Source organism: Aphelocoma coerulescens, unplaced genomic scaffold (assembly GCF_041296385.1).
Source record: "Aphelocoma coerulescens isolate FSJ_1873_10779 unplaced genomic scaffold, UR_Acoe_1.0 HiC_scaffold_97, whole genome shotgun sequence".
NCBI classification, from domain to species: Eukaryota; Metazoa; Chordata; class Aves; order Passeriformes; family Corvidae; genus Aphelocoma; species Aphelocoma coerulescens.
Window position 1 is genome coordinate 1,071,618 of NW_027184078.1, and position 21,193 is coordinate 1,092,810.

A 21,193-nucleotide genomic window follows, 5' to 3' on the forward strand; every position below is an offset into this window, starting at 1 on the left:
CCATACTGGTCCATACTGGTCCGTACTGGTTTATACTGGTCCATACTGGTTTATACTGGTCCGTACTGGTTTATACTGGTCCGTACTGGTCCGCAGGCCCATGGAGGCGCCACCAGAGGCCGCTGCTGCTGCCGAGGAGGAGGAGGAGGAGGCGGAGGAGGGTTGAACTGGACTGGTCCATACTGGTCCGTACTGGTTTATACTGGTCCATGCTGGTTTATACTGGTCCATACTGGTCCATACTGGTCCATACTGGTTTATACTGGTCCATACTGGTTTATACTGGTCCGTACTGGTCCGCAGGCCCATGGAGGCGCCGCCAGAGGCCGATAATGATGAGGAGGAGGCTGAGGGTTGAACTGGACTGGTCCATACTGGTCCGTACTGGTTTATACTGGTTTACACCGCTCCATACTGGTTTATACTGGTCCGTACTGGTCCGCAGGCCCATGGAGGCGCTGCCGGAGGCCGCTGCTGCTGCCGAGGAGGAGGAGGAGGAGGAGGAGGAGGAGGAGGGTTGAACTGGACTGGTCCATACTGGTCCATACTGGTTTATACTGGTCCATACTGGTTTATACTGGTCCGTACTGGTCCGCAGGCCCATGGAGGCGCCGCCGGAGGCCGCTGCCGCCGAGGAGGAGGAGGAGGAGGAGGATGAAGATGACGACGAGGAGTCGGTGGCGCGCGCCCAGGAGCGGCTGCTGCGGGCGCTGATGGAGCGCACGGGCCGGGAGCTGCCCCGGCGGGAGCTGGAGCGCGACTGGTTTATACTGGGAGAACTGGGCAGCGGCTCCTACGGACGCGTGGTGCTGGCGGAGCCCCGGCACGGGGGTGAGCGCCGGCGGGCACAGCTGGGGCACAGCTGGGGATACCTGGGGGCACCTGGGGATACCCACGGGCACACCTGGGGGCACCTGGGGATACCCACGGGCACACCTGGGGCACCTGGGGGTATCCACAGGCACACCTGGGACACCTGGGGACACCTGCGGGCACAGCTGGGGGTACCTGGGGACACCTGCGGGCACAGCTGGGGGTACCTGGGGATACCCACGGGCACACCTGGGGCACCTGGGGACACCTGGGGATACCCACGGGCACAGCTGGGGCACAGCTGGGGATACCTGGGCACAGCTGGGGCACACCTGGGGACACCTGGGGGTACCCACGGGCACACCTGGGAGCACCTGGGGGTACCCACGGGCACAGCTGGGGGTACCTGGGGATACCCACGGGCACAGCTGGGGCACACCTGGGGCACCTGGGGATACCCACGGGCACAGCTGGGGATACCTGGGGATACCCACGGGCACACCTTGGGGCACCTGGGGATATCTGGGGGTATCCACGGGCACACCTGGGACACCTGGGGACACCTGGGGACACCTGCGGGCACACCTGGGGCACCTGGGGATACCCACGGGCACAGCTGGGGGCACCTGGGGGCACCTGGGGGCACCTGGGGGCACCTGGGGATACCCACGGGCACACCTGGGACACCTGGGAACACCTGGGGATATCCAGGGGCACAGCTGGGGACACCTGTGGGCACACCTGGGGCACCTGGGGATACCCACGGGCACAGCTGGGACACCTGGGGGCACCTGGGGACACCTGCGGGCACAGCTGGGGGCACCTGGGGATACCCACGGGCACAGCTGGGGGCACCTGGGGATACCCACGGGCACACCTGGGGATACCTGGGGGTACCTTGGGGCACCTGGGGATACCCACGGGCACAGCTGGGGATACCTGGGGGTACCTTGGGGCACCTGGGGATACCCACGGGCACAGCTGGCGGCACTTGGAGGCACCTGGGGGCACCTGGGGCACCTGGGGGTATCCACGGGCACACCTGGGACACCTGGGGACACCTGCGGGCACAGCTGGGGGTACCTGTGGGCACCTGGGGACACCTGGGGATACCCACCGGCACAGCTGGGGCACAGCTGGGGATACCCACGGGCACAGCTGGGGATACCTGGGGGCACCTTGGGGCACCTGGGGATACCCACAGGCACACCTGGGGATACCCACGGGCACAGCTGGCGGCACTTGGAGGCACCTGGGGGCACCTGGGGGCACCTGGAGGCACCTGGGCATACCCACGGGCACACCTGGGGCACAGCTGGGGATACCCACGGGCACAGCTGGGGCACCTGGGGGCACCTGGGGATACCCACGGGCACACCTGGGGCACAGCTGGGGATACCCACGGGCACAGCTGGGGATACCTGGGGGCACCTGGGCATACCCACGGGCACACCTGGGGCACAGCTGGGGATACCCACGGGCACAGCTGGGGCACCTGGGGGCACCTGGGGATACCTGGGGATACCTGGGGATACCCACGGGCACAGCTGGGGGCACCTGGGGATACCCACGGGCACAGCTGGGGATACCTGGGGGCACCTGGGGACACCTGTGGGCACACCTGGGGCACCTGGGGATACCCATGGGCACACCTGGGGGCACAGCTGGGGGCACCTGGGGATACCCACGGGCACAGCTGGGGCACCTGGGGGTATCCACGGGCACAGCTGGGGATACCTGGGGGCACCTGGGGACACCTGTGGGCACACCTGGGGCACCTGGGGATACCCACGGGCACAGCTGGGGGCACTTGGAGGCACCTGGGGGCACCTGGGGACAACCGGAGAAACCTGGGGGCACCTGCGGGCACCTGGGGACACCTGGGGATACCCACGGGCACAGCTGGGGATACCTGGGGGCACCTTGGGGCACCTGAGGATACCCACGGGCACAGCTGGCGGCACTTGGAGGCACCTGGGGGAACCTGGGGATACGTGGGGGTACCCACGGGCACAGCTGGGGATACCCACGGGCACACCTGGCGGCACCCGGAGGCACCTGGGGGCACCTGGGGGCACCTTGGGGCACCTGGGGATACCCACGGGCACACCTGGGACACCTGGGGACACCTGTGGGCACACCTGGGGCACCTGGGGATACCCACGGGCACAGCTGGGGGTACCTGGGGATACCCACGGGCACACCTGGGGCACCTGCGGGCACCTGGGGATACCCACGGGCACACCTGGGGCACAGCTGGGGATACCCACGGGCACAGCTGGGACACCTGGGGCACACCTGGGGCACAGCTGGGGGCACCTGGGGATACCCACGGGCACACCTGGGGATACCCACGGGCACAGCTGGGGCACCTGTGGGCACACCTGGGGCACCTGGGGACACCTGCGGGCACACCTTGGGGCACCTGGGGATACCTGGGGGTATCCACGGGCACACCTGGGACACCTGGGGACACCTGGGAATACCCACGGGCACAGCTGGGGCACCTGTGGGCACCTGGGGATACGTGGGGATACCCACGGGCACACCTGGGGCACCTGGGGATACCCATGGGCACAGCTGGGCACACCTGGAGATACCCACGGGCACAGCTGGGGCACCTGGGGCACACCTGGTGCACAGCTGTGGGCACCTGGGGATACCCACGGGCACAGCTGGGGCACCTGGGGACAACCGGGGAAACCTGGGGGCACCTGCGGGCACCTGCAGGAGGCACCTGGGGGCAGCTGGGGGTATCCACGGGCACACCTGGGGGCACCTGGGGGCACCTGGGGACACCTGGGCACACCTGGGGGTATCCACGGACACAGCTGGGGGTACCTGGGGGCACCTGGGGGGCACAGCTGGAGGCACCTGGGGGAACCTGGGGATACGTGGGGATACCCACGGGCACACCTGGCGGCACCCGGAGGCACCTGGGGGCACCTGGGCACACCTGGGGGCACCTGGGGATCCATGGCTGGGCACACCTGGGGGCACCTGGGGATACCCACGGGCACACCTGGGGGCACCTGGGGGCACCTGGGGGTATCCACGGGCACAGCTGGCGGCACCCGGAGGCACCTGGGGGCACCTGGGGAAACATGGGGGCACCTGCGGGCACCTGGGAACATCTGGGGATATCCAGGGGCACAGCTGGGGGCACCTGGGGGCACACCTGGGCACACCTGGAGGCACCTGGGGATACCCACGGGCACACCTGCGGGCAGCTGCGGGCACAGCTGGGGGCACAGCTGGTCGCACCTGGGGACACCTGGGCACAGCTGGGGGCACCTGGGGATATCCACAAATACACCTGGGGGCACCTGGGCACAGCTGGGGGCACCTGGAGGCACCTGGGCACACCTGGAGGCACCTGGGGATACCCACGGGCACAGCTGGGCACAGCTGGGGATACCCTCAGGCACAGCTGGGGGCACATCTGGGCACACCTGGGAGCACCTGGGCACACCTGGGCACACCTGGGGATACCCACAGACACACCTGGGCACGGCTGGGGGCACCTGGGCACACCTGGGCACACCTGGGAGCACCTGGGGATACCTATGGGCACACCTGGAGCTATCCACGGGCACACCTGGGCACAGCTGTCCCTCCCTGCCCTCAGGTGTGCCCCTTCCCCTCAGGGGTCCCCCAGCTGTCCCCAGGTGTGCCCAGGTGTGCCCAGCGGCCCCCAGCTGTCCCCAGCCGTGCCCAGCCATGCCCAGGTGTGCCCAGGTGTGTGCCCAGGTGTCCCCAGCCGTGCCCAGGTGTGCCCAGGTGTCCCCAAGTGTGCCACCTGTCCCCAGCTGTCCCCAGCTGTGCCCAGCTGTCCCCAGGTGTGTGCCCAGGTGTGTCCCCAGCCATGCCCAGCCATGCCCAGCCATGCCCAGGTGTCCCTAGGTGTGTCACCTGTCCCCAGCCATGCCCAGGTGCCCCCAGGTGCGTGCCCAGGTGTGTGCCCAGGTGCCCCCAGGTGCGTGCCCACCCATGCCCACCCATGCCCAGGTGTCCCTAGGTGTGTCCCCAGGTGTGTCCCCAGGTGTGTGCCCAGGTGTGTGCCCAGGTGCCCCCAGCCGTGCCCAGGTGCCCCCAGCCGTGCCCAGGTGTCCCTAGGTTGTCCCCAGGTGCGTGCCCAGGTGCCCCCAGCCGTGCCCAGCCGTGCCCACGCATGCCCAGGTGCGCCCAGGTGTGCCCAGGTGTGTCCCCAGCCGTGCCCAGGTGCCCCCAGGTGTGTCCCCAGCCATGCCCAGCCATGCCCAGGTGTCCCTAGGTGTGTCACCTGTCCCCACGCATGCCCAGGTGCCCCCAGTCGTGCCCAGGTGCCCCCAGCCGTGCCCAGGTGCCCCCAGCCGTGCCCAGCCGTACCCACGCATGCCCAGGTGCCCCCAGCTGTGCCCAGGTGCGTGCCCAGGTGTGCCCGCAGCCGTACCCAGCCATACCCACGCATGCCCAGGTGCCCCCAGCCGTGCCCAGGTGCGTGCCCAGGTGCCCACAGCCGTGCCCACCCATGCCCAGGTGCCCCCAGGTGCGTGCCCAGGTGCCCCCAGCCGTGCCCAGGTGCGTGCCCAGGTGTGCCCCCAGGTGTGCCCCCAGGTGTGCCCCCAGGTGCGTGCCCCCAGCCGTGCCCAGGTGCGTGCCCAGGTGTGTGCCCAGGTGTGCCCGCAGCCGTGCCCACCCATGCCCAGGTGCCCCCAGGTGCGTGCCCAGCCGTGCCCACCCATGCCCAGGTGTCCCTAGGTGTGTCCCCAGGTGTGTCCCCAGGTGCGTGTCCAGGTGCCCGCAGCCATGCCCAGGTGTGCCCCCAGGTGTGCCCCCAGGTGCGTGCCCAGGTGTGTCCCCAGGTGTGTGCCCAGGTGCGTGCCCAGGTGTGCCCCCAGGTGTGCCCCCAGGTGCGTGCCCAGGTGTGTCCCCAGGTGCGTGCGCAGGTGCGTGCCCAGGTGCCCGCAGCCGTGCCCACCCATGCCCAGCCGTGCCCAGGTGCGTGCCCAGCCGTGCCCACCCATGCCCAGGTGTCCCTAGGTGTGCCCCCAGGTGTGTCCCCAGGTGCGTGCCCAGGTGCCCGCAGCCGTGCCCAGGTGCGTGCCCAGGTGTGCCCCCAGGTGTGCCCCCAGGTGCGTGCCCAGGTGTGCCCCCAGGTGCGTGCCCAGGTGCGTGCCCAGGTGTGCCCGCAGCCGTGCCCACCCGTGCCCAGGTGCCCCTAGCCATGCCCACCCATGCCCAGGTGCCCCCAGCCGTGCCCAGGTGCGTGCCCAGGTGTGCCCGCAGCCGTGCCCACCCATGCCCAGGTGTGCCCCCAGGTGTGTCCCCAGGTGTGCCCGCAGCCGTGCCCAGCCGTGCCGCTGTGCCCGCAGGTGCGCGGGTGGCGCTGAAGCTGCTGCGCAAGGAGCGCACGGGCCGGGGCGGCTTCCTGCGGGAGTTCTGCACCCAGCGCTGCCTGCGGGGGGCGCTCGGCTGCCTGCGGGCGCTGCCGCCGCCCTTCGAGACGGGCACCGAGTTCGGCTTCGCCCAGGAGCTGGCACCGGCCGGGGACCTGTGCGGGCTGCTGACACCTGGGGTGAGTGCCAGGTGTGCGCCAGGTGTGCGCCAGGTGTGTGCCAGGTGTGTGTGAGGGCACCGGCCGGGGACCTGTGCGGGCTGCTGACACCTGGGGTGAGTGCCAGGTGCGTGCCAGGTGTGCGCCAGGTGTGTGCCAGGTGTGTGTGAGGGACCTGTGCGGGCTGCTGACACCTGGGGTGAGTGCCAGGTGTGCGCCAGGTGTGTGCCAGGTGTGTGCCAGGTGTGTGTGAGGGCACCGGCCAGGGACCTGTGCGGGCTGCTGACACCTGAGGTGAGTGCCAGGTGTGCGCCAGGTGTGTGTGTGGGCACCGGCCGGGGACCTGTGCGGGCTGCTGACACCTGGGGTGAGTGCCAGGTGTGCGCCAGGTGTGTGCCAGGTGTGTGCCAGGTGTGTGCCAGGTGTGTGTGTGGGCACCGGCCGGGGACCTGTGCGGGCTGCTGACACCTGGGGTGAGTGCCAGGTGTGTGTGCCACAGGTGTGTGTGCCAGGTGTGCCCAGCTGATGTCTCAGGTGTGCCCAGGTGTGCCCAGGTGTGCCCAGGTGATGTCTCAGGTGTGCCCCGGTGTGCCCAGGTGTGCCCAGCTGATGTCTCAGGTGTGCCCGTCCCTGGGTGGGTGATGACCCCGGCTGACCCCGGGCACTCCCCTGCCCACAGGGGAAGCACCGCCCCTCGCAGGTGACCCCCCAGGTGGCACAGCAGCGGTCAGGTGCCAGTGCTGAGGGTCCCCAGGTGACTGAGAGCGGCTCAGGTGCCCCCAGGTGCCCCCAGGTGCCCCCAGGTGCCCGTTCAGGGTGACCCCAGGTGACTCAGGTGCCCCCAGATCCCTGCAGGTGCCAGTTCGGGGTGCCCCCAGCTGACTCAGTGCCCCCAGGTGCCTGCAGGTGCCCACAGGTGCCAGCTCGGGCTGACCCCAGGTGCCCCCAGATACCCCCAGGTGCCCCTAGATACCCCCAGGTGCCCCTAGGTGCCCCCAGATACCCCCAGATACCCCCAGGTGCCCCCAGGTACCCCCAGGTGCCCCCCAGGTGCCAGCCCAGTCTGACCCCAGGTGTCTCCAGGTGACTCAGGTGCCCCCCAGATACCCCCAGGTACCCCCCAGGTACCCGCCCAGTCTGACCCCAGCTGTGCCCCCATCCCCAGGTACCCCCAGGTGTCCCCAGGTACCCCCAGGTACCCCCCAGGTGCCAGCCCCGGCTGACCCCACCTGTGCCCCCATCCCCAGGTGCCCCCCAGATACCCCCAGATGCCCCCAGGTACCCCCAGGTGCCAGCCCCGGCTGACCCCAGCTGTGCCCCCATCCCCAGATACCCCCAGGTACCCCCAGGTGCCCCCCAGGTACCCCCAGATACCCTCAGGTACCCGCCCAGTCTGACCCCAGCTGTGCCCCCATCCCCAGGTGACTCAGGTGCCCCCCAGATACCCCCAGGTGCCCCCAGCTGCCCCCAGGTACCCCCAGGTGCCCCCAGGTACCCCCCAGGTACCCGCCCAGTCTGACCCCACCTGTGCCCCCCATCCCCAGGTGCCCCCAGGTACCCCCCAGGTACCCGCCCAGTCTGACCCCACCTGTGCCCCCCATCCCCAGGTGACTCAGGTGCCCCCCAGATACCCCCAGGTGCCCCCCAGGTGCCAGCCCAGTCTGACCCCAGCTGTGCCCCCATCCCCAGGTACCCCCAGATACCCCCAGGTGCCCCCAGGTACCCCCAGGTGCCAGCCCCGGCTGACCCCAGCTGTGCCCCCATCCCCAGCTGCCCCCCAGGTGCCCCCAGATACCCCCAGGTACCCCCAGGTGCCCCCAGGTACCCCCCAGGTACCCGCCCAGTCTGACCCCACCTGTGCCCCCATCCCCAGGTGCCCCCAGATACCCCCAGGTGCCACCAGATACCCCCAGGTGCCCCTCAGGTGCCAGCCCAGTCTGACCCCACCTGTGCCCCCCATCCCCAGGTGACTCAGGTGCCCCCCAGGTGCCCCCAGGTGCCCCCCAGGTACCCGCCCAGTCTGACCCCAGCTGTGCCCCCCATCCCCAGGTGACTCAGGTGCCCCCCAGGTGCCCCCAGGTGCCCCCCAGGTACCCGCCCAGTCTGACCCCAGCTGTGCCCCCATCCCCAGGTGACTCAGGTGCCCCCAGATACCCCCAGGTGCCCCCCAGGTGCCAGCCCCGTCTGACCCCACCTGTGCCCCCCCTCCCCAGGTGCCCCCAGGTGCCCCCCAGGTGCCCCCAGGTGCCCCCCAGGTGCCAGCCCAGGCTGACCCCACCTGTGCCCCCATCCCCAGATGCCCCCAGGTACCCCCCAGGTACCCGCCCAGTCTGACCCCACCTGTGCCCCCCCTCCCCAGGTACCCCCAGATACCCCCAGGTACCCGCCCAGTCTGACCCCAGCTGTGCCCCCATCCCCAGGTGACTCAGGTGCCCCCAGATACCCCCAGGTGCCCCCCAGGTGCCAGCCCCGTCTGACCCCACCTGTGCCCCCCATCCCCAGGTGCCCCCAGGTGCCCCCCAGATACCCCCAGGTACCCCCAGGTGCCAGCCCCGTCTGACCCCACCTGTGCCCCTCCCTCCCCAGGTGCCCCCCAGGTGCCAGCCCAGTCTGACCCCACCTGTGCCCCCCATCCCCAGGTGCCCCCAGGTGCCCCCCAGATACCCCCAGGTACCCCCAGGTGCCAACCCCGTCTGACCCCACCTGTGCCCCCCCCCCCTCCCCAGGTGGGCCTCCCGGAGCCGCAGGTGAAGCGCTGCGCCGCGCAGGTGGCCGCAGCCCTGGGCTACCTGCACGGCCACGCCCTGGTGCACCGCGACCTGAAGCTGGACAACGTGCTGGCCTTCGACCGCGAGTGCCACCTGGTCAAACTGGGCGACTTCGGCCTGACGCGGGTGTTGGGCTACCAGGTGTGCCCGGCCTCGAGCCCCGCGCCTTACGCCGCACCTGAGCTGTGGCACCTGCGCGGGGCCGGGGCGCGGCTGCGTTTGGAGCCCGCCTTGGACACCTGGGCCTTCGGCGTCCTCCTGTTCGCGCTGCTCACCGGCGCCTTCCCCTGGGCCTCACCTGCGGCCTCCGACCCCGCCTTCCGCCGCTTCCGCGCCTGGCACGGCCGCACCTGCGCAGGTGAGGCGCGGCTGGCACCGCCGAGCGCCTGGAGGGGGCTGGGGGAGGCGGCGCGGGGGCTCCTGCGGGGGTTGCTGCACCCCGAGCCCGGCCGGCGCTGCCCACCTGGGGAGGTGCTCAGGTACCTGGGTAGGCCTTGGGGGGGGAGTGGTGGGGGAGGGGTTTCAGGGGGGGGAGGTCAGGGGAGCGCTGCAGGTGAGGGGAGGAGTGGGCAGGGATCCTCCTCAGGTGAGAGTGGGGGTGGCCAGGTGAGCCCCACAGGTGAGAGTGGGGGTGGCCAGGGATCCTCCTCAGGTGAGAGTGGCCAGGTGGCTCTCTCAGGTGAGAGTGGGGGTGGCCAGGTGGCTCTCTCAGGTGAGAGTTGGAGTGGCCAGGTGAGCCCTGCAGGTGAGAGTGGGGGTGGCCAGGGATCCTCCTCAGGTGAGAGTGGCCAGGTGGCTCTCTCAGGTGAGAGTGGGGGTGGCCAGGAATCCTCCTCAGGTGAGAGTTGGAGTGGCCAGGTGGCTCTCTCAGGTGAGAGCGGGGGTGGCCAGGTGGCTCTCTCAGGTGAGAGTGGGAGTGGCCAGGTGAGCCCCACAGGTGAGAGTGGGGGTGGCCAGGTGGCTCTCTCAGGTGAGGGGGGGAGTGGCCAGGTGGCTCTCTCAGGTGAGAGTTGGAGTGGCCAGGTGAGCCCTGCAGGTGAGAGTTGGAGTGGCCAGGTGAGCCCCACAGGTGAGGGGGGGAGTGGCCAGGGATCCTCCTCAGGTGAGAGTGGGGGTGGCCAGGTGGCTCTCTCAGGTGAGAGCGGCCAGGTGATCCCCGCAGGTGACTCCGGGTCCCCCAGTAGTGAGGTGGGGACACCTGGACAGGGGATGGACACAGCTGGAGATGGGTCAGACACAGCTGGAGATGGGTCAGACACAGCTGGAGATGGGTTAGAAACACCTGGCTATGAGCTAGAACAGGTGGAAACACCTGGAGACGGGTCAGACACAGCTGGAGATGGGTCAGACACAGCTGGAGATGGGTCAGACACACCTGGAGACGAGCTGGAAACACCTGGAGGTGGGATGGAAACATCTGGAGATGGGATAGAGACACCTGGAGATGGGATGGACACAGCTGGAGATGGGTCAGAGACACCTGGAGATGGGATGGACACACCTGGAGATGGGATGGGAACACCTGGAGATGGGATGGGAACACCTGGCTATGAGCTAGAACAGGTGGAAACACCTGGAGATGGGTCAGACACAGCTGGAAGTGAGCTAGAAACACCTGGAGATGGGATGGAAACACCTGGAGATGGGATGGACACAGCTGGAGATGGGATAGAGACACCTGGAGATGGGATAGAGACACCTGGAGATGGGATGGACACAGCTGGAGATGGGATAGGAACACCTGGAGATGGGTCAGACACACCTGGAGATGGGTCGGACACAGCTGGAGATGGGATAGGAACACCTGGCTATGAGCTAGAACAGGTGGAAACACCTGGAGATGGGTCAGACACAGCTGGAAGTGAGCTAGAAACACCTGGAGATGGGATGGGAACACCTGGAGGTGGGATGGGAACACCTGGGCAGGTGAGGGGAACACCTGGAGGTGGAATAGAGACACCTGGGGTGAGACGGAAACACCTGGAGATGGGATAGAAACACCTGGAATGGGATGGGAACACCTGGAATGGGATGGGAATATCTGGAGATGAGATGGGAACACCTGGAATGGGATGGGAACATCTGGAATGGGATGGGAACATTTGGAATGGGATGGGAACACCTGGAATGGGCTGGGAACATCTGGAGATGAGATGGGAACACCTGGAATGGGCTGGGAACATCTGGAATGGGATGGGAACACCTGGAATGGGATGGACACACCTGGAATGGGATGGGAACACCTGGAATGGGATGGACACACCTGGAATGGGATGGGAACATCTGGAATGGGATGGGAACATCTGGGCAGGTGCCGGGCCCACCTGGAACGGGCGGGATCCAATAAAACTCCCAGGATTTTCCCTTTTTTCCCTTTTTTTCCCCCGATTTTTGGCCTCTTTTTGACCCGTTTGGGTCTCCTGGAGTGGGGGAGGGGTGGGAAAAGGGGGAGGGGGGGGGAATTGGGGGGAAAATGGGAAAAGAGGGGAAAAAATGGGGGAAAGGGTGGGAAAAATGATGGGAAAATGAGGGGGAAAGGTGGGGGAAGTATGGAAAGGAAAAGGGGGAAAAGTTGGGAAAAGGGTGAAAAAAAATCTGGGAAAAATGGGGGAAAAGAGGGGGGAAAGAGTGGGAAAATGGGGAAAAATGGGAAAAAAGGGTGGGAAAAGGAGGGGGGAAAATGGGAAAAAAGAGTGGGAAAAGGAGGGGGGAAAATGGGGAAAAAGTGGGGGAAAATGGGAAAAAAGAGTGGGAAAAGGGGTGGGAAAAGAGTGGGGAAAATGGGGGGAAAGAGTGGGAAAAAGGAGGGGGAAAATGGGAAAAAATTATGGGAAAAAGAGTGGGAAAAAATGGGGAAAAAGTGGGGAAAAAAGAGGGGGAAAATGGGAAAAGGAGGGGAAAAATGGGAAAAAAGGGTGGGAAAAAGAGGGGGAAAAATGGGGAAAAAGTGGGGGAAAAGGAGGGGGGAAATGGGGGAAAAGAGTGGGAAAAAGAGGGGAAAAATGGGAAAAAAGAGTGGGAAAAGGAGGGAAAAAATGGGGAAAAAGTGGGGGGAAGGAGGGGGGAAAATGGGAGGAAAGGGTGAAAAAAGAATGGGAAAAAAAGGGAAAAATTATGGGAAAAGGAGGGAAAAATGGGAAAAAATTATGGGAAAAGGGTGAAAAAGGAGGGGAAAAAATGGGAAAAAAGAGTGGGAAAAGGGTGAAAAAAGAATGGGGAAAAAAAAGGGAAAAATTATGGGAAAAGGGTGAAAAAGTCTGGGAAAAAATGGGATAAAGGGTGGGGAAAGGAGGGGGAAAAATGGGAAAAATTATGGGAAAAGGAGGGGAAAAAATTGGAAAAAGAGTGGGAAAAGGGTGAAAAAAGAATGGGAAAAAAAAGGGAAAAATTATGGGAAAAGGAGGGGGAAAATGGGGGAAAAGAGTGGGAAAAGGGTGAAAAAGGAGGGGAAAAAATGGGAAAAAAGAGTGGGAAAAGGGTGAAAAAAGAATGGGAAAAAAAAAGGGAAAAATTATGGGGAAAGGAGGAAAAAATGGGAAAAAATTATGGGAAAAGGAGGGGGAAAATGGGGGAAAAGAGTGGGAAAAGGGTGAAAAAAGAATGGGAAAAAATGGGAAAAATTATGGGAAAAGGAGGGGGAAAATGGGGGAAAAGAGTGGGAAAAGGGTGAAAAAAGAATGGGAAAAAAAAGGGAAAAATTATGGGAAAAGGAGGGAAAAAATGGGAAAAATTATGGGGAAAGGGTGAAAAAGTCGGGGGGAAAAAATGGGAAAAAAGAGTGGGAAAAGGGTGAAAAAAGAATGGGAAAAAAAAGGGAAAAATTATGGGAAAAGGAGGAAAAAAATGGGAAAAAAATATGGGAAAAGGGTGAAAAAAATGGAAAAAGAAGTGGGGAAAGGGTGAAAAAAGAACGGGAAAAAATGGGAAAAATTATGGGAAAAGGGTGAAAAAGGAGGGGAAAAAATGGGAAAAAAGAGTGGGAAAAGGGTGAAAAAAGAATGGGAAAAAAAAGGGAAAAATTATGGGAAAAGGAGGAAAAAATGGGAAAAATTATGGGAAAAGGGTGAAAAAAATGGAAAAAAAAGTGGGGAAAGGGTGAAAAAAGAATGGGAAAAAATGGGATAAATTATGGGAAAAAGGTGAAAATAATGGGAAAAATTATGGGAAAAGGGTGAAAAAGGAGGGGGAAAAATGGGAAAAAAGAGTGGGAAAAGGGTGAAAAAAGAATGGGGAAAAAAAAGGGAAAAATTATGGGAAAAGGGTGAAAAAGTCGGGGGGAAAAAAAGGGGAAAATTATGGGAAAAGGAGGGGGGAAAATGGGAAAAAATATGGGAAAAGGGTGGAAAAAATGGAAAAAAGTGGGGAAAGGGTGAAAAAAGAATGGGAAAAAAAAGGGAAAAATTATGGGAAAAGGAGGAAAAAAATGGGAAAAAATATGGGAAAAGGGTGAAAAAAATGGAAAAAAAAGTGGGGAAAGGGTGAAAAAAGAATGGGAAAAATGGGAAAAATTATGGGAAAAGGAGGGGAAAAGGAGGGAAAAAAATGGGAAAAAATTATGGGAAAAGGGTGAAAAAAAGAGGGGAAGAAATGGGAAAAGGGGTGGGAAAAGGAGGGGAAAAATGGGGGAAAAGAGAGGGAAAAGGGTGAAAAAAGAATGGGAAAAAGGTTAAAATAATGGGAAAAAATTATGGGAAAAGGGTGAAAAAGGAGGGGAAAAAATGGGAAAAAAGAGTGGGAAAAGGGTGAAAAAAGAATGGGAAAAAATGGGAAAAATTTATGGGAAAAGGAGGAAAAAAATGGGAAAAAATTATGGGAAAAGGGTGAAAAAGGAGGGGAAAAAATGGGAAAAAAGAGTGGGAAAAGGGTGAAAAAAGAATGGGAAAAAATGGGAAAAATTTATGGGGAAAGGAGGGAAAAAAATGGGAAAAAATTATGGGAAAAGGAGGGGGAAAATGGGGGAAAAGAGTGGGAAAAGGGTGAAAAAAGAATGGGAAAAAATGGGATAAATTATGGGAAAAAGGTGAAAATAATGGGAAAAAATTATGGGAAAAGGGTGAAAAAGGAGGGGAAAAAATGGGAAAAAAGAGTGGGAAAAGGGTGAAAAAAGAATGGGAAAAAAAAGGGAAAAATTATGGGAAAAGGAGGAAAAAGTCTGGGAAAAAATGGGATAAAGGGTGGGGAAAGGAGGGGGGAAAATGGGAAAAATTATGGGAAAAGGAGGGGAAAAAATTGGAAAAAGAGTGGGAAACGGGTGAAAAAAGAATGGGAAAAAAAGGGAAAAATTATGGGAAAAGGAGGGGGAAAATGGGGGAAAAGAGTGGGAAAAGGGTGAAAAAGGAGGGGAAAAAATGGGAAAAAAGAGTGGGAAAAGGGTGAAAAAAGAATGGGAAAAATGGGAAAAGGGGTGGGAAAAGGAGGGGGAAAATGGGAAAAAATTATGGGAAAAGGGGTGGGAAAATGGGGGAAAAGAGTGGGGAAAGGGTGAAAAAAGAATGGGAAAAAAAAGGGAAAAATTATGGGAAAAGGAGGGAAAAAATGGGAATGAATGGGGGGGGGAATCTCGAACCCGCGGCCACAGCGCCCCCTGGCGGCCCGGAGGACCTGAGGGTGGGGGGGGTTCGGGGGGGACCCCAAAAAGCGCCCGGAAAAGGGGGGGGGGGGACCCCAAAAATGAATCGGGAGGGGTGGGATTGGGGGGGGTCACCCCAAAAAAGGGGTCCCGATAACGGGGGGGGGGGGTTGATGGGGGAGGGGTCACCCCAAAAAAGGGCTCCCGATAAGGGGGAGGGGCGATGGGGGAGGGGTCACCCCAAAAAAGGGCTCCCGATAAGGGGGAGGGGCGATGGGGGAGGGGTCACCCCAAAAAAGGGGGTCCCGATAACGGGGGGGGGGGGTTGATGGGGGGAGGGGTCACCCCAAAAAAGGGGGTCCTGAGGAGGGGGAGGGGCGATGGGGGAGGGGGGCGCACCCCAAAAAAGGGGTCCCGATAAGGGGGAGGGGGGGGGTTGATGGGGGGGGGTCACCCCAAAAAAGGGGGTCCTGGTAAAGGGGGGGTTTAATTGGGGGGGGACACCCCAAAAAAGGGGTCACGGGGGGGGTGGAGTCACCCCCAAAAAGGGGGGTCCCGAGGAGGGGGGGTTTAATTGGGGGGGGGGTCACCCCAAAAAGGGGTCACGAGGAGGGTGGGGGGGGGGTGGGAGGGGGGAGGTCACCCCAAAAAGGGGGTCCTGATAAGGGAGGGGTTTAACTGGGGGGGGACACCCCAAAAAAGGGGTCACGAGGAGGGGGAGGGGCAGTGGGGGGGGTCACCCCAAAAAAGGGGGTCCTGATAAGGGAGGGGTTTAATTGGGGGGGGTCACCCCAAAAAGGGGGTCCCGAGGAGGGTGGGAGGTGACAGGGGGGTCACCCCAAAAAAAGGATCCGGATAAAGGGAGGAGTTTAATTGGGGGGGGGGGGGGTCACCCCAAAAAAGTGGTCACGAGGAGGGGGAGGGGCGATGGGGGGGGTCACCCCAAAAAAGGGGTCACGAGGAGGGTGGGAGGGGTGGAAAGAGGGAGGTCACCCCAAAAAGAAGGGTCCTGATAAGTGGGGGGGTTAATTGGGGGGGGGTCACCCCAAAAAGGGGGTCACGAGGAGGGGGGAGGGGCGATGGGGGAGGGGTCACCCTAAAAAGGGGGTCCCGATAAGGGGGGTTTGATGAGGGGGGGCATCCCAAAAAGGGGGGTCCCGTTTAGGGGGGGGTTTAATTGTGGGGGGATCACCCCAAAAAGGGGATCACGAGCGGGGAGGGGGTTGATGGGGGGGGGTCACCCCAAAAAAGGGGTCACGAGGTGGGGGGGGGTTAATTTGGAGGGGGGGGTCACCCCAAAAAAGGGGGTCCCGATGCGGGGGAGGGGCGATGGGGGGGGGTCACCCCAAAAAGGGGGTCCCGATTAAAAGGGGGGGTTAACTGGGGGGGGTCACCCCAAAAAAGGGGTCACGAGGAGGGGGAGGGGCGATGGGGGGATCACCCCAAAAAGGGGTCCTGATAAGGGGGGGGGTTAATTGGGGGGGGGTCACCCCAAAAAAGGGGTCCCGATTAAAGGGGGGGTTAACTGGGGGGGGGGGGAATCACCCAAAAAAGGGGTCACGAGGTGGGGGGGTTTAACTGGGGGGGGGTCACCCCAAAAAAGGGGTCGCGAGGAGGGTGGGAGGGGTGGAAAGAGGGAGGTCACCCCAAAAAGAAGGGTCCTGATAAGTGGGGGGGTTAACTGGGGGGGGGTCACCCCAAAAAAGGGGGTCCCGAGGAGGGGGAGGGGCGATTGGGGGGGTCACCCCAAAAAAGGGGGTCCCATGGAGGGTGGGGGGGTGGAGTCACCCCAAAAAAGGGGTCCCGATAAGGGGGGGTTGATGGGGGGGGTCACCCCAAAAAAGGGATCACGAGGAGGGTGGGGGGGGGTGGGAGGGGGGAGGTCACCCCAACAAAGGGGTCCTGATAAGGGGGGGGGGTGATGGGGGGAGGGGGGGTCACCCCAAAAAGGGGGTCCTGATAAGGGGGGGCTTTAATTGGGGGGGGTCACCCCAAAAAAGGGGTCCCGATTAAAGGGGGGGGTTAACTGGGGGGGAGGGGGATCACCCAAAAAGGGGGTCCCGAGGAGGAGGGGGGTTGATGTGGGGGGGGTCACCCCAAAAAAGGGATCACGAGGAGGGGGAGGGGCGATGGGGGGATCACCCCAAAAAGGGGTCCTGATAAGGGGGGGGGTTAATTGGGGGGGGTCACCCCAAAAAGGGGGGTCACGAGCGGGGAGGGGGTTGATGGGGGGGGGTCACCCCAAAAAAGGGGGTACAGATTGGGGGGGGGGTTGGATTGGGGGGGTCACCCCAAAAAGGGGGGTCCCGAGGAGGGGGAGGGGCGATGGGGGGGGTCACCCCAAAAAGGGGGTCCCGAGGAGGCGGCGGTTGGAAGCTGGGGGTGTCCCGATAAAAAGGGGGGCGCTGATAAGGGGGGGGGAGGGATTACAAACCGGAACCCCCCCCCCCCCCCCAAAAAAACCAGGGGGGGTCCCCACCCCAAAAACGAACAAAACTTTGGGGTGCCCCCACCCCAAAAACGAGCGAAATTTTGGGGTCCCCCCCACCCCAAAAACGATCAAAACTTTGGGGTGCCCCCGCCCCCAAAAACGAGCAAAATTTTGGGGTCCCCCCACCCCAAAACCCAACAAAACTTTTGGGGTGCCCCCACCCCAAAAACGAGCAACATTTTGGGGTCCCCCCCCACCCCAAAAACGAGCGAAATTTTGGGGTTCCCCCTCCCAAAACGAACAAAATTTTGGGTGCCCCACCCCAAAAACGAGCAAAACTTTTGGGTCCCCCCACCCCAAAAACGAGCGAAATTTTGGGCTCCCCCCACCCCAAAACCCAACAAAACTTTGGGGTCCCCCCACCCCAAAAACGAGCAAAAATTTGGGGTTCTCCCTCCCAAGAAGGAGTAAAACTTTGGGGTGTCCCCACCCCAAAAACGAACAAAATTTGGGGTGCCCCCACCCCAAAACCCAACAAAACTTTGGGGTCCCCCCTCCCAAAAACGAACAAAAATTTGGGGTCCCCTCCACCCCAAAAACGAGCGAAATTTTGGGGTCCCCCCACCCCAAAACCCAACAAAACTTTTGGGGTGCCCCCACCCCAAAAACGAGCGAAACTTTGGGGTTCCCCACACCCCAAAAACGAACAAAACTTTGGGGTTCCCCACCCTAAAACGAGCAAATTTTGGGGTCCCCCCCCACCCCAAAAACGACCAAAACTTTGGGGTCCCCCCCACCCCAAAAACGAGCGAAATTTTGGGGTTCTCCCTCCCAAAAATGAACAAAATTTTGGGTGCCCCCCCCTCAAAAACGAACAAAACTTTGGGGTGCCCCCTCCCAAAACGAAGAAAATTTTGGGGTCCCCCCCACCCCAAAAACGAGCGAAATTTTGGGGTTCCCCCTCCCAAAACGAACAAAACTTTGGGGTTCCCGCCCCCAAAAACGAGCAAAAATTTGGTCCCCCCACCCCAAAAACGAACAAAATTTTGGGGTGCCCCCACCCCAAAAACGAGCGAAATTTTGGGGTTCCCCACCCCAAAGACGAACAAAACTTTGGGGTTCCCCACCCCAAAACCGAACAAAACTTTGGGGTTCCCCCCCCCAAAACGAACAAAACTTTGGGGTCCCCCCCACCCCAAAAACGAGCGAAATTTTAGGGTGCCCCCCCCCACCCCAAAACGAGCGAAATTTTGGGGTCCCACCCCAAAACCCAACAAAACTTTGGGTGCCCCCCACCCAAAACCCAACAAAACTTTGGGGTGTCCCCACCCCAAAACCGAACAAAACTTTGGGGACCCCCCCACCCCAAAACCGAACAAAACTTTGGGGTCCCCCCGCCCCAAAAGCGGCGCTGCCGACGAGGGTGGGATTCGAACCCACGCGTGCAGAGCACAATGGATTAGCAGTCCATCGCCTTAACCACTCGGCCACCTCGTCCGCGGCTGCGCGGCGCCGCCGGGCCGCCAAGGGGCGCCCTCCTCCGGGGGGCGGGGCCAGCGCGGGGCTCGGGAGGGAGAGGCCGCGGGTTCGAATCCCGGCCCCGGTTCGAGTCCAGGCCGCGGGTTCGAGTCCCGGCCCTGAGGGTTCGAGTCCCGGTCCCGGTTCGAGTCCAGGCCCCGCGGGTTCGAGTCCCGGTCCCGGTTCGAGTCCAGGTCCCGCGGGTTCGAATCCCGGTCCCGGTTCGAGTCCAGGCCGCGGTTCGAGTCCCGGTCCCGGTTCGAGTCCCGGTCCCGGTTCGAGTCCAGGCCCCGCGGGTTCGAGTCCCGGCCCCGCGGGTTCGAGTCCCGGCCCCGGTTCGAGTCCTGGTCCCGGTTCGAGTCCTGGCCGCGGGTTCGAGTCCCGGTCCCGGTTCGAGTCCCGGCCCCGGTCCCGGTTCGAGTCCTGGCCGCGGGTTCGAGTCACGGCCGCGGGTTCGAGTCCCGGCCCCGGTTCGAGTCCTGGCCCCGGCTCGAGTCCCGGTCCCGGTTCGAATCTCGATCCCGGTTCGAATCCCGGCCCCGGTTCGAGTCCCGGCCCCGGTTCGAGTCCAGGCCCCGCGTTCGAGTCCCGGCCCCGCGGGTTCGAATCCCGGCCCCGCTTTCGAGTCCCGATCCCGCGTTCGAGTCCCGGTTCCGGTTCGAGTCCCGGTTCCGGTTCCAGTCCCGGCCCCGCGTTCGAGTCCTGGTCCCGGTTCGAGTCCCGGCCCCGCGTTCGAGTCCCGGCCCCGGTTCCAGTCCCGGTCCCGGTTCGAGTCCAGGTCCCGGTTCGAATCCCGGTCCCGGTTCGAGTCCCGGCCGCGGGTTCGAGTCCCGGCCCCGGTTCCAGTCCCGGTCCCGGTTCGAGTCCAGGCCCCGCGGGTTCGAGTCCAGGTCCCGGTTCGAGTCCCGGTCCCGGTTCGAGTCCCGGCCTCGGGTTCGAGTCCCGGCCCCGGTTGGAATCCCAGTCCCGGTTCGAGTCCCGGTCCCACGTTCGAGTCCCGGCCCCGAGGGTTCGAGTCCCGGTCCCACGGGTTCGAATCCCGGTCCCGGTTCGAGTCCCGGCCCCGGTTCGAGTCCCGATCCCGGTTCGAGTCCCGGTCCCGCTGGTTCGAATCCCGGCCCCGGTTCGAGTCCAGGCCCCGGTCCCGGTTCGAGTCCCGGTCCCGCGGGTTCGAGTCCCGGCCCCGGTTCGAATCCCGGTCCTGGTTCGAGTCCCGGTCCCGCAGGTTCGAGTCCCGGTCCCGCCCCATGAGGGGGGGAGGGGTGGCCTGAAGGTTTGTGCCCCTCCCCCCCTCACCTGCAGCACCTCTGACCCCCCCAAAATTCCCTTCCCCCCCCCTCTTTTCTCCCTGTTTGGTTTTCTCCTTTTATTTCCCACCGTTTTCTCCCTTTTCCCCCAATTTTCTTCTTTTTTTCCCCCCCGTTTTTCTCCTTTTTTTGGGGTTTCTCGTTTTATTTTTTTCCCCATTTTCGCCTCTTTTCTTTGCCGATTTCCTCCCTTTTTTCCCCTCAAATTTCTCCTTGTTTTTCTCGATTTTCCCCCCATTTTCCCTTTTTCCCCCCCTATTTTCCCTTTTTCCCCCCATTTTTCTCCTTTTTCCCTTTTTTCCCCATTTTTCTCCTTTTTCCCCCAAATTTCTCCTTGTTTTTCCCGATTTCCCCCATTTTCTCCCCTATTTTCCCTTCCCCCCCACTTTTCTCCTTGTTTTTCCCGATTTTCCCCCTATTTTCCCTTTTTTTTCCCCATTTTTCTCCTTTCCCCCCCAAATTTCTCCTTGTTTTTCCCGATTTTCCCCATTTTTTTCCTTTTCCCCACAATTTTCTCCTTATTTTTCCCAATTTTTTCCCTTTTCCTCCCAATTTTCTCCTTTTTTCCCCCAATTTTTTCCCTTTCACCCCAATTCTCTTTTATTTTTTCCCAATTTTCTCCTTTTTTCCCCAATTTTCTCCTTTTTTTTCACTTTATTTTCTCTTCCCCCCCCAATTTTCTCCTTTTTCCCCCCAATTTTCTCCTTTTTTCCCCCAATTTTTTCCTTTTTCCTCCAATTTTCTCCTTTTATTTCCCAATTTTTCCCTTTTTTTCCCAATTCTTTCCTTTTTTCCCCAATTTTTTCCTTTTTTTCCCCTTTATTTTCTCTTTCACCCCCAATTTTCTCATTTTTTCCCCCAATTTTTCCCTTTTTTTCCCATTTTTCTCCCCTTTTCCCCCAATTTCCTCCTTTTTTTACCAACTTTCTCCTTTTTTTTCCTTTATTTTCTCTTCCCCCCCCAATTTTCTCCCCTTTTTCTCCAATTTTTTCCTTTTTTCCACCAATTTTCTCCTTTTTTTCCACAATTTTTTCCTTTTTTTTCCACAATTTTCTCTTTCCCCCCCAATTTTCTCCTTTTTTTCCCCAATTTTTCTCCCATTTTCCCCCAATTTTTCCTTTTTGTCCCAATTTTCTCCTTTTCCCCCCCAATTCTTTCCTTTTTTTCCCAAATTTTTCCCCAATTTTTTCCTTTTTTTTTCTTTATTTTCTCTTCCCTCCCCAATTTTCTCCCCTTTTTTCCCAATTTTTT

At 61.4% G+C, this 21,193-nt stretch overlaps 1 protein-coding gene and 1 non-coding gene across 2 annotated transcripts; one reads left to right on the forward strand and one right to left on the reverse strand.

Annotated features, from left to right (window-relative positions):
• Positions 1–602: 602 nt before the first annotated feature.
• LOC138102658 (uncharacterized serine/threonine-protein kinase SBK3-like) lies at positions 603–10,283 on the forward strand. The gene is made up of 4 exons (XM_069000377.1): positions 603–831; positions 6,168–6,370; positions 9,076–9,596; positions 10,280–10,283. The coding sequence occupies exons 1-4, from the start codon at positions 603–605 to the stop codon at positions 10,281–10,283; spliced, it is 957 nt and encodes a 318-aa protein (XP_068856478.1).
• Positions 10,284–18,532: 8,249 nt separating this feature from the next.
• TRNAS-GCU (transfer RNA serine (anticodon GCU)) lies at positions 18,533–18,614 on the reverse strand. The gene has a single exon. It is a non-coding gene; the product is annotated as a tRNA-Ser (tRNA).
• Between the last annotated feature and the right edge of the window lie 2,579 nt (positions 18,615–21,193).